We start from the raw sequence: 12,120 nt of genomic DNA, 5'->3' as shown, positions 1-12,120 counted from the left end.
AACCATATGAAAATACTAGAGTACCAGCACCTTTTCAGGATTGAACAATCCTAGTGATGTTATTTTATGCAACAAACTGAGCCAAAGAAATTACATCAATTAAGTTGAAGCAAAATTTATTTTTTTTTTCTTTTTGTAATATTGAGCTCTGAACATATCTTAATTTCCTACCACTTATTTAGAAATTATGCTTTCACTCAGTTTTGGCCAGAAATGCCACCTTTGGACACATTAGATCTGATTTTAATTAAATAAGATTAGTGAAATCTTTTTGCAAAATCTGGCATAAGCTAAGGTTCACAGAAGCAGGTCTTCAGTGGGAATGTATTCATTCTAAATGGAAGAGCTACATTTCTATTAATAAAAGTCCTGCAGATCTGACTGGGACTATCGATTTTTGTTAGATTTTTTTTTTTTTTTTAAAGATTAAATAAATCATACTATGAGATTGGCTTCTCTTGACTCCACACTAGAAGAAAGGAAAGCTTAACAAGTACAGCTAAGAAAATAGCACCTGCTTTAACGTAACTTCAGAGAATTAGCTGTTAGCTAAATGTTTAAGCCTTATACATATATACACACTGAAATAAGAAACTTAACTGAACAACACTACGAGTTTTATTTCAGCTACTTACTGTTTTGCCTCCTTTACCAATAACTCTACCAGCAGCATAGGATGGCACTTTTATATGAGCCTCAAGTTTCACTTCTTCTTTAGGTCCAAAGAAATTTTCTTCTTTAAGTTTTCCATAGATTCTCCCTTGAGCCTGCAAAAATGCTTTCAGTTAGAGAATGTGCTTATTGAAACCTAGTTAACTTCAAGAAATTCCACAGACAGGAGAATTCTTGGTACACAACCCTGACAAAACGTTTTCCCTAATAAATACAATAACTATTTTTCTAAAAGAAGTCTTTGTACCAAACTAAGAAGCACAGCTGTGCAACTTTAAAGATTCCATGACAAACCAGGGAATCACGGAGCAATTTAACAGAGATCATTATTATTCTGCTTTTCAGTAGAAATACTGCTTTTAAAAGAAACTATTGCATCTCTGTAAAAGAGTGGTAGAGAGAAGAACTGTCTGGCTGAAGCATTTTTTATTACACCCAGAAGCACAGAATGTAATTAATTGGCTCAGAAACCTATTCTTTTAAGGATGCTAAACTAAAAAAAAAAAAAAAAAAAAAAAAGCCACCCCTACAAGTAGTCATGGGATAAAGACTCCAATTAGAGCAAGCAGCTTACTTTTAAAATCCATTACAACATATTGTTTAAAAATAAATAAATCTGAGCTTGCTCAATTTTCTAAAGTGAAAAATCAAACTGCCTAGATCTAAATAACACCATGGGAACAGTATTACTCTGACCAGCACACAGTTCCCTTTTCTGGGGAACATGCAAGTGCCAGGTAGCAAGAAGAATGTCCACTGAGACTAAGCTTATGAATCTTGCTGATTTTTAAACACATTCTTTTCTTTATTCCCTGCCGTTCATCAGTGAACTCTTGAGAAATGGTAACCAGATTTTCTAGTCTGTATCTCCTAGAGGAATCAAAAGAACATTTCTATTGAGATACTGAAGAGACATGCTCTGTGAAGACCACAAACCTAGGACCACAAAGCCTTTCCAGTTCAGATTCTTTACCACCTTTAAATCATGCTCACCAGCCCTGTCACTGCGTACATGCTAAATCCAACCATCTTACAGGCCACCACTGTAATGGAATATGAAAAGTCCAAAAAGATTGCATGATGTGATAATTATGTTAAATAGTGGCAGCTTATTTTATCTTATTTCTGGCTCATGTCCTAAAAGCCTACTCAAGTTCATGCTACTCTAGAACGGGTAAGATGAAAGACATTTTGTGACCTTGGAGCTGAAAGTACTCAGTATTTTGGGTAAGTCAGACTCCATCTGAAGAGTATAGAAAAATTTGTTGTGCATAGCTTTGACCTAGATGGGATACTGCAGGTTGTGGGACCCTGTCACAGGGGACAAAAGCTATGATTTTTCCAGTGAAACAAAAGACAACACAAAAAAGCCATACAAAAATTCAGTACAACTACCACGTTCTGGCACCATCGACAGCCCTAGAATCAGAGATTCCCACTCCAGGAAAATACTTCAAAAGGTTTTGCCAAGAGCAGATCCAATACTACTCCCAGCCATCATCTTGAGCTAGAGATTTTGAAACTATTTCCAAATTTGTTACAGACAGACAGTAGCCAGCATAGCCCTTTTTATTTCAATAGCAATGCTTTTCATGTGCATAACACCTTGACAACCTGCATAGGCTGCAGGGCTCAGTGGAAGAGGTACTACAGGAAAAAAGCATGCACTACTGCTGAATTATAAAGCAAAGTGGGATGTTGACTTTTTAAAAGATAGTAATGTATTTCCAACATCCCAAATCTCAGCTCTTGAAAAAGTCTTCAAGGAAAGGAAACAACCTAACTGGGCTGCAGCTCCTTCACAGTAAAATAGTGCCTGAAATATAATGTCTACACTAGATTCCACTTCACTTGCACATGTCCCCTACCCAAGGCAACATGATCATCTCTGAATATTGGTGTCACGGGTATGCCTAAACTCTAGGGAGCACTGCAGCAGAGGCTGTAAACAGTGGTATATCCTCTTCCCATTGCCTTGCTAATAAATAGCCCTGCATACCACAACATCCTCAGGCTACTACTGCAGCTGAGGAAGAAAGGGGTGCAGCCACTGCAGCTACCATGGACATGAATCACAGGCAGCAGAACACAATGTAGTAGGGAAAGGATGCCAAACTCACAGGCTCTGGGATGATGCCGCCTCTCCGAGAGCTGGTTACTCATATAAGCAGCAGCTATTCCCTCTTCAAGTTGTTGTGCACCCAGATTACATTCTTGGTGCTTAACAAGCAATAGCCTATGCTCAAAGATAAAGAAGACCCTTCTTAAACAGAGCTTAAGGACAGAATTAATGAAGCTTGGCCCTGACTGTAAGGCATGCTTCAGGTCAACATTGGTGATAAAAGAAAGGACTGAACTCTCCCTCTGCCCATCTCGGTCAAGAAGGCATTGCTCAAAGAGTAGTAAAAGACTACGAGGGCTGGAGCTGAAGGAAGCCCCAAGGGATAACTCCTTTCCTTCACAAGACCAGCATACTCAGGAGCATCACCTGTGCTAGCACATTGATCCCTCTTTGCAAGCAGAAGCCCAAGTATAGAAAAGTGACTAACTGATGTGGTTTTAACCAACGTATGGGGTGCAGAAAAGGGAGACTTTCCTCCTTGGATGATCCAGGTTGGGAGAAGAGCTGGCAAAAGAACTCTGTGGGACTTCAAGTCTATCTTGGGGAGGAAGCCTGAGGACAAGCCTTTGCCTACATGAAAAGTCAGGGTAAGGGACACCCAAATCTACTTCAGCCTACTACTACTTGAGGGTAAGTTCACTGAAAGCTGATCGAAAGAAAAGGTAGCCAGAATCTGACCTTGTGCTGATCCCAGATCACAAGAGCACCCTACATGTGGAACATGCCACGTGGCCAAGCCCACATGCATGCAGAAAACCTCAAGGAGGCAAAGCTTCTAAATTATGCTTTGCCTTCAACAGCTTCTCTAAAGTATATGCTAACTGAGCAATAATCCCAAATCCATTTAGTTCGCTATTAGCACTCCAAAATACCTGCCCAGATACTTCTCCAAAATTCCTAAAGGCTTTAATGAAACTGATCCTAGATATGCCTGAAGTTTGTGCACCTCCTTCTTGCAAGATGCCCTGAAGCAAAAATAAAAAGACAAAAAACAAGAACAGGCAAGAGAACAATGCCAGGACATGAACTCTCAAGTGACTTTCTACCTGCTCTGGGCCTCATCTGTGATGAGGCCAGGCTGCTGCACTGAGCTGTCTGCATCACTCCTAACGTCGTCAACTCCTTTGGGGGTAACTAGATTTATCCCTTGGCACTTCAGACAGAAGGCCACTCCAGAACTCAATTTGAAAACAAATGGGATAAATCATGTTGAGTATCTCCTTGTAGTTGTAGTGGAAATACAATTAGAAATCTTGCATTTATCTGCAGAGCTACCCAAAAAGCATTTTCCATTTGGCATGCAACAGTAACCTCAGAAGACTCAGTCTCTCTCATCTTGTCAGCTTTGTTATTTCAATTAAACACACTAAACTGTTGCATGTATTAAGACAGGCTAGAAAGACTGAACTATTGTGCTCGTAGATAAAAGAGAAAATTAGGAATGTAATATGGCCATATTTTCATGCTAGACTTGATTCTAACTTACACGAAACTCCCACCAGTTTTCAGGTGACCAGAACGTGGCCTGTGATAGTACTGTATTACTTTTACTCATATGAGATACCTTTTGGCAAAAGGAAAGAAAAAGTGAAGTGTTTACTAAAATTCTGAATAAATGGTGCTTGGAACCAAGTGTTTTATTTTCAATATTGTCCCTTACAGTCCAAAGGCTACTACAGACTGACAAGTTTTTATATGTTGTACCTTGAACTGAGCTTCTGGAGGTCCAGTGATGATAACCATTCTCAGCTTGGCATCTGGTCCTTCAGCAGGAGCAATCTGGAATGGATAAACATAGCTTTTGGTAGCTATCTTTTGAAGGAATAGTTTAAAGCCTCCTCCTCCCCATTTCAGTCTCACATTCTGTTCAAGAGTGAAAAATTATTCGTTACAGCAGCAGCATTACACTTCAGTCATGACAGGTTTGTTCTCTTTAAAGTGCATTAATTAGCTATAATGAAATACAGATAAATTGACTAAACCATAAGCAAATTTACTTCTGAAAATTAAAAGCATAGCTACTCATCCACATATGGCAAAATCCCACAAGGCATTTTCATGTGGCTATGAGTGATATAGGACATGTAGCCTTCAAAAAGACAAGTATGGTTAATAGACCGAGATTCTCATCCCTACCCGCTAACTTAAATAGTCTTTCTAACAAGTTTTGCTCATTAGCAAAAGTTTGCATCTGTCCCCCTAAGAACAGAAGATCACTTTACTGTTTTAACTAATCAGATCCAAAAACATTCCTCTACACTGGACAACAAGTTCGCAGTTTCCAAGGGGTTTGTATCTACAGACATTTATTTGTGTGACCCAAATAAAAATTAAGCTCCACCAGAGCTGAGACAGAGACGCCTGTAGGGTCTTTAGCAGTTCATGTCACCACAAAAGTAAGATTTCTGTGGGTGGTGTTCTCAGACTCCAGTGGCATTAAATAATTCAAACTAGCCTCTGACATTCTGGATGAATCTTTTGTTTATCACAACTGACATTTCCATTGTTGCATCTACTATTACATAGCTGCTGTTGAATGGGCAATATATTAAACACTACAGGATTTCATCTTAGCTGTTGGCATAGGGATGTTATTCATATTTAACAGCTGTAGTTTATTTCAGACAAATTACCAGTCACCGTGCATCATTTTCACTAAAGAATTTTGCTAACGAAAGTTTATATAATTATTCATATTGTACCCTAAGATGGAGAAGACATTGCATACTAGATATCTGGTTTGCATATTTATGTTTCATATGATTTCTGCATTCCAATTGGCTATATCTAAAGATACACATTCATTTTACAGTAGTACATGTATATGACATGACATTGTAGTAAAGGCAATCACGGATTAAATCCATTCATTCTTTGGAACACATATTTTAGAGGGGCAAAATTTCAAGGCACATTTGGACGCAGCTGACTTAACAGAGCTTAGCCTGATAATTGCCATTCATGTAAAAAGGACATTGTAGTTTGCCTCTCAATCACCTCATGTTTTCTTAGCGAACACCAGTGCCATTATTGAAATTTCAGGGAAAATATTTTCTATCAAGCCTTCATTACATCTTGCATGTGTTTAAATGTTCTGGGACATTTTTTGCTTTGCTTTTATCTTAGAATGTCCTGTTCTCAGCAGCTTAAGTAAAAGATGGCTGAGGGCTGTGAAAGAAACATGTACTAACTAACATTTCAATGTCTGAAGGGGCAACCTAAGAGACTTCAGTGTTAATTTTGGCTGTCTGGTCTTGGAAGAAGTTACATACATACAAATAGTATCCAAGTGGTGAATTTTTAACTTCTGAGAGAAGTAACTTTACATTCCTAACTGGAAAACAACCAGTGTTCCATATGCCGACACAAGCTGACAACTTCATACACCTAAAACCTGTAACGCTCATCCCAACTCCTTCAGAGACAGGAAGGGCTGCTCTGGGAATAATTCATAACCAAGGAGATACTAATGGTTCCCAGCAGGTCCCAGCACTGTAGTACAGGGTGGGCAGCAGACAGCCCAGAAATCTCTGTCTGGCTCCTTTGCTGAATAATTCAGTCTGCTGGAGCCCCACACTGACTCTTCATTACCAAGCAATGACCCCCAGCACAGGGACACAACCTGAGCACATCAACAGCCACATGCACCTCTGAAGTGACAGGCTGGGCACCGCAGCCTTGTGCAGAACCCCCGTGCATCTGCAGTTTATTTAGTCTTGCTTCTTGGCTAACAAGTTTCATCGGATCTACAAAGCTCAGCACGAGCACGAAGATGATGCATGGAGATGTAAAATGTTTTCATCTATAACAATCTACACCACAACTCAAAACAAGTTCAGTGTCATGCACAAAGACTTTATGTCCTCCACAAAGTACGATTACTACAGTCTGGCAAGATAAAAGTTAGTCAGACAGCACTCCAACTCTTAGCTAAAAGCACAGATTCCTTGATGATTCCCAATTTATTATTTTGCTCAGAAGTTATGGTAAAGAGCAGGTGGTCAACACAAGGGAAGTTCAGAAGTTTTGAATAAGTTACTACTGTCATATTTAACACTTTCACACAGAAGCAAGTGTGCTGCTCCATATTGTTCTGTCAGATTACAGGTGAAGTTGCATTTTTGTTTTAGTTAATAAGCATACATGCAACTTCCTAATTTAGCAAGCATACTCTGTATCTGTACAGTTCTGTTAAGATTTAATCCTATTTTCACAAAAATATTCTTTACTTTATTCCTACTAAAGGAACAAAAGACCAGAGCTTTCGCAAACTTTTAACTGAAATTCAATTAATACAGATATGTTAAATGTGTTGGGTAGAGGGGTGCCAGCTAGTAGAGGAAGCCTGAGGCCACAGCTAGCCAGATGCGTGAGAAACATGGGAAACTCCCTTTCCACTAAACTGTCTTCCAAGGACCAACTAAAGAACTAGTTTGGACGTGTTCTTGGAGGTCCAGGTTACCTCACATTTCTCTCTCCACCTAGCACTACCTTCCATATACCACTTAATCTTTAGATACAAACCATGGGAATGGGGAGAGAAAGAGGAAATACATGTGATACATCACACCTCTGTGCAAGACAGATTTGAAAAAGAAAAATCAACACCTCTCACTTTCTTCTATTCAATTTTTCCCCTAAAAATATGATTATTAATGCTCTACTAATGTAAACCATGTGGGTAGTATAACAACTATTTAATGTACTGCTCAATAGAGGATGGAACTGGGCAGTGTGCCAGTTGGTTGACTGGTCAGTAAATGGTTTGGCATTCGGCAAACCACACACAAGATTCATTCACCAGGGTTCCCCAGTTATTTTGTTCTGCACACTTAGATGAACACCTTCCAAGCCAAGCCCAGCCTAACTGGCTTCACCAAGCTCAACTCAGCATAGCCAGCTCCTGCTTCTCTGCCCCTGACCTTTGGCAGAACCCTGCCATAGCACTCAATAAACAGGCCACATCACCTGAGCCAAAACAGAACTGAGAAGAAAACATTTGGTTCATCTGTGCAGGAAAATGTTAATCTAACATCACAAAACAAAGCTACACACCGTAATTTTTTTTTCTTTTTTTTTACTTCTTAAATTTAGGCCCAAACATTATCTTTACAGTATAGAGTAGCAGAACTGGCTATTTACAAGAAAAAAAGCTCAAGCATCTAGAGAAGATACTTGTGGTTACAACGGCATTAGTAGCAGAAACCCAAGGCCTTACTACCACTGCAATTGGTACTAACCACTATAGACAGCCAAGGAGAATTTCACCAAACTGACTAAAATTCAAACTTAGGCTTCCATTAGGTCAACCTCTGAAACCATCTTGTTCTTAGCTACATTGAGGCAGCCAACAAACAGCTGGATGTTAAAGCAGGGTGCCGAGATAAACATGATGTTAAAGAACTGACCAACCCCAGGAGCTTGGAGTACATGGGTGATTTTAACACACCAATGCTTCAGCGTGGAGATATCTGAGCTTGACAGCCCAGACCAATCCATCTAGAACAGAGCAAGAGCAGCCACAGCAGTAGGAGACTTCACCTGTGCTGTTTTTAGAAGGGGCATTTACCTCACCAATTTTCACTTTACCAAAAGCAAAAAGAAAGCCTTTAAGCACTGCATCATTAAGACTTAAGTCTGTTTCTAAGAAATGGAGACCACCAAAGTAGTTTTCTTTGCAGCTTATATTTCACACCTCAGGAGACGTTTGAAAACATGCTTCTAATTTTCTTGTCTCAAGGAAGATTAAAAGATGATTTATAAACAAATGTACCATTTATCACATCACATTCTAAGTATGGAGTGGGGGAGGACATTCACAAAAACACTGCTTGTGCAAACTTGCTGGAAGTGTCATGTAGAATAGACAGAAAGTTAGTCAGTGTAATAATACCTTAATAGATGCCCCTGCAAAACGAGAAAGTTGTTTGATGTGCTGTCCCTGCTTGCCAATAATAGCTCCAACTGCCAAGGCTGGGATGAACAGATGAACAGTCTCAGACTCGGGCTGTTGCTGTGGGGAAGAAGGAAATATGCAGTGAATGTTTTTGAACATTACGAATCAGACTGACAGGAAAACGGGCATGGAACAGGCATGCATGGAAATGAGGGGAAAATCTTATGATGCCCTGTGATGTCTGAATATTCAGGGTCTGGCTTTTTCTGGGAATCACAAAAGTCACAGAACATGAAAGAACAGTTTGAGCCAAAAGAGGATTCTTTCATCTTTTATAAAATACTTGCAATTTTAGTGCTTAGAGTTTTAAAAAACAATTGAGTTGTTGCTTCTTTGCGAGGCTTTCATCCTTACCTGTCACTGTCTGGATTCTCTTCCACATGCAAGACTCTGCAGATGAGGCTGCTACAAGCAGAAGGGCTACAGCCTGAGCAGGCAAACTCTTTCTAGTTTTCCTAGTTATTTTTTTAATTTTAGATTGTGCTGAGAGCGGCACAAAAACCCTCAGAGTTACATGTATGCTACAATTTCCTTTATGTGGGAGTGATCTGGAATGATAGCCAGCTTGAAAACTGCCAGCGATTCCTCCTGTGTAACATTATGCAACAGTTGGAGCCTTGGCAGCAGACCTCAAGCAGGCTAGTAAATTAAACGCCAGATTAGGCGTTCTTAAAAGCAAGAGGACCCTAACATTGCACCCACTGGATAATCAGGCACCACTGCAGCTTCCTACTGCTTTCAAGCAGACACCCCAGCTGGAAAGCACAACATAACACTTGAGATCCTCTCTGCGTGCTGCACAGTGATGATTGAACCGCAGGTTACATATGCCACAGTAAGCCATAGCTATTTTACCAGTCTCAGAAGAGCTCGTCTCGCACTACTGGAGCACCGCCGAGTACCCACTACGCTACCGTACCATTAATCCGTCCACTTATGTCAGGGTTACTTCTCAAAAGCATTTCACACAAGCCTTTGAACTACAAGGTATTTAAAGACATACACGCACACACACCCCTTTTAAAGCATTTCTTCCTCTGTAGCCCTCTTACGTATTTTCAAAATTTGTTTTGCTCATCCTCAACAGGACAAAGCTAACAAGCCCTTTTCACTCAGAGGTGTTCGAAGACAATGCAGCATCCTCATCCTCACTTTCTGTGCCCACCATGCAGATCAGCCCAAGCACCAGTGAGCAGAGCACATGGGACCAACTGTGCTCATTTAGCTTTGCTCACTTGCATATGTTGGTAGGGATACAGACCCACATATGGAAACTCACCAAAGCAGCTTTTTCTGGGATATTTTCAGAAAGAGATATGCTATATGAACACAAAGCAAAAAGCAGCTGCAATCCTAAGAAAGCTATCTCCATTTATTTTTAAGTTTCAGTAACTTCTTTCAAGGGGAAACAAAGTCCCAGTGCATTAACTGTAAACAAATCAGAACAAAATGCTTGTTTCCAAGTTTTACCACTTTATTTTTGGCAGACACAAGTCAACTGTAACCTCAGGGGAAACAAATTCCAGGCACAGCTCCATATACCAGGTGAAGAAACCCCAAAATAGGATATTGAGAATAGAAACACATTCCACAGTCGCTTTACGTGATCACAACAGTTGCACAATTTACCCTGTGTTTTCACATGTACAAGGCATCAGGATTCACAGTCAGTTTACGCTGGTTTAAGCCCACGTTTTCCCTGGATGCAGGTTGCAGCCCTCCACGCCCAGCCTCCCCACTGCCCTGTGTGCTCTAAGGCCAGCAGGATTGCAGATCCAGCTGATTTTTAAGGCAGGCAATGGGTCCCTGACCCGAATAACCAGGGAGCCACACAAGCGGTAGTACTGGAACAAGGGGAGGAAGCAACAACAATTAGGTCAGGGCATGGGAAGAGGTGGGAACACCCCTTTTAATCTGCCTACAGATCAGTTTAAAATGATCTCAAAACTACGCCCTGAAACTACATATTTGTAATGAAGGCTACCAGTCACTTCAGTATATATGTTAAAACCGCTTTCCAGAAGATTACTCATTTTCTCCTCCTATCATTACAAACATCCTGTGAGTGTACTCATAGTAAGTCCTTTTACATGTTCATTGTGAATCCAGCAAGATTTCCAGTAATTTGGAAATGCTACTGTAGGTACTTGGTTGATCTCACCACTTCAGAAAACTGTTTCTAAGTGGATACAAATTCATAAGACATTTGGGTTTTTCCGGTTTTGTTGCAAGGACCCATACTAACTGCACTGGGTGTAGAGGCAACCTCTCTTTCCAATCCAGGTGCAGACAGCTTAGCCACCCCTTGCTTGCTCATCTCCTTGACCCCTACCTTCAATTGTCCACACATGCTCCAGCCCCTGCAAAAGTCCACTGCCAAAGTTTTCCCTCCCACACACAACTCCAGCCACCCTCCTCCAGCTAAACTTTTGAGTTAATGCACGAACTTTCCAGCTAATTCATACAACACTGCTACAAATCAAACATGTAACTTGACTTGGTTTTCAGGACTTTACACAGCTTCTACCTAAATCCACCTCCAGACACATTTCTTTACCATAGAAACAAATCAAACTTCATTACTTTTGTTTGCAGATATTTCCTGCCTTCCCTCTGTTGCCCATCTGCCTGCAGCGCAGTTTTCCCCTCTTCTTCCCAAAGCTTGATTTCAAGCCACTTTCTTGGCTAGATTCAATTCACCACTGAAATTCCTTTCTGCTGCCTCACCCTTAAACATGAAACATGGGCAGCAAAGGCAATGAAAGACAGAAGATGTACACGTGTCTTTCCAACTGTACAGTCAGCTCACTGTAGCTCTCTCCCCCCATCCCTCCTCATAATTTTGACCTGTTGATACATTTCAACTTCTTTTTTCCTAAAGGATTTTTTAAAATTATTATTTTTGTGTGAGCGAGTGAGGTTCTGTAACATTAAACTTCCATTTTGGTGTAATAGTGATATATGTTCATTAAGGAACAGCGGAAAATCTGTCAATACTGAACTGTTTATACATTGTCATTTTTCAAATTCTTGTCTGCAGAAGCACATTGGCACATACATATAACCAAATTCATCTCCAGTATAACATCATGCAGGATTTACAGAGATTATGTCCATTTCCTTACCCACACTGATTTTAACCACTCAAAAAACCATACTGTTTGATTTGTTTTAAAGCACGAACATCAAAAACAACACAGCTCTTTCTTTTTTCTTCTGGCAGAAATCAAGTCTAGCTAAGGCTTTTAAGAGAGTATCATAACATCAGGTTCAATTTATTATCTGTCCACCTCCTTACCCACAATAATTTTAAAATCCTTTTGTATTTACTGGAAGACTATCCTCCAAAAGAAACACATCAAAACGTAAT

At 40.2% G+C, this 12,120-nt stretch overlaps 1 protein-coding gene across 1 annotated transcript in view; it reads right to left on the bottom strand.

The window, feature by feature from the left end:
• The window catches only part of IGF2BP3 (insulin like growth factor 2 mRNA binding protein 3), a 119,712-nt gene that overhangs the window by 4,414 nt on the left and 103,178 nt on the right, over window positions 1–12,120 (bottom strand). The window contains exons 12-14 of the mRNA XM_030008290.2: window positions 8,688–8,807; window positions 4,499–4,573; window positions 636–767 (exon numbers count right to left, since the gene is read on the bottom strand). Coding sequence (XP_029864150.1) covers window positions 636–767; window positions 4,499–4,573; window positions 8,688–8,807 — 327 coding nt within the window. The remainder of the gene's footprint in view (window positions 1–635; window positions 768–4,498; window positions 4,574–8,687; window positions 8,808–12,120) is intronic.

Source organism: Aquila chrysaetos, chromosome 3 (genome assembly GCF_900496995.4).
Source record: "Aquila chrysaetos chrysaetos chromosome 3, bAquChr1.4, whole genome shotgun sequence".
Classification (NCBI taxonomy): domain Eukaryota; kingdom Metazoa; phylum Chordata; class Aves; order Accipitriformes; family Accipitridae; genus Aquila; species Aquila chrysaetos.
The sequence above is the reverse complement of the archived record's forward strand: the minus strand, read 5'-3'. Positions and strand labels throughout refer to the sequence as shown.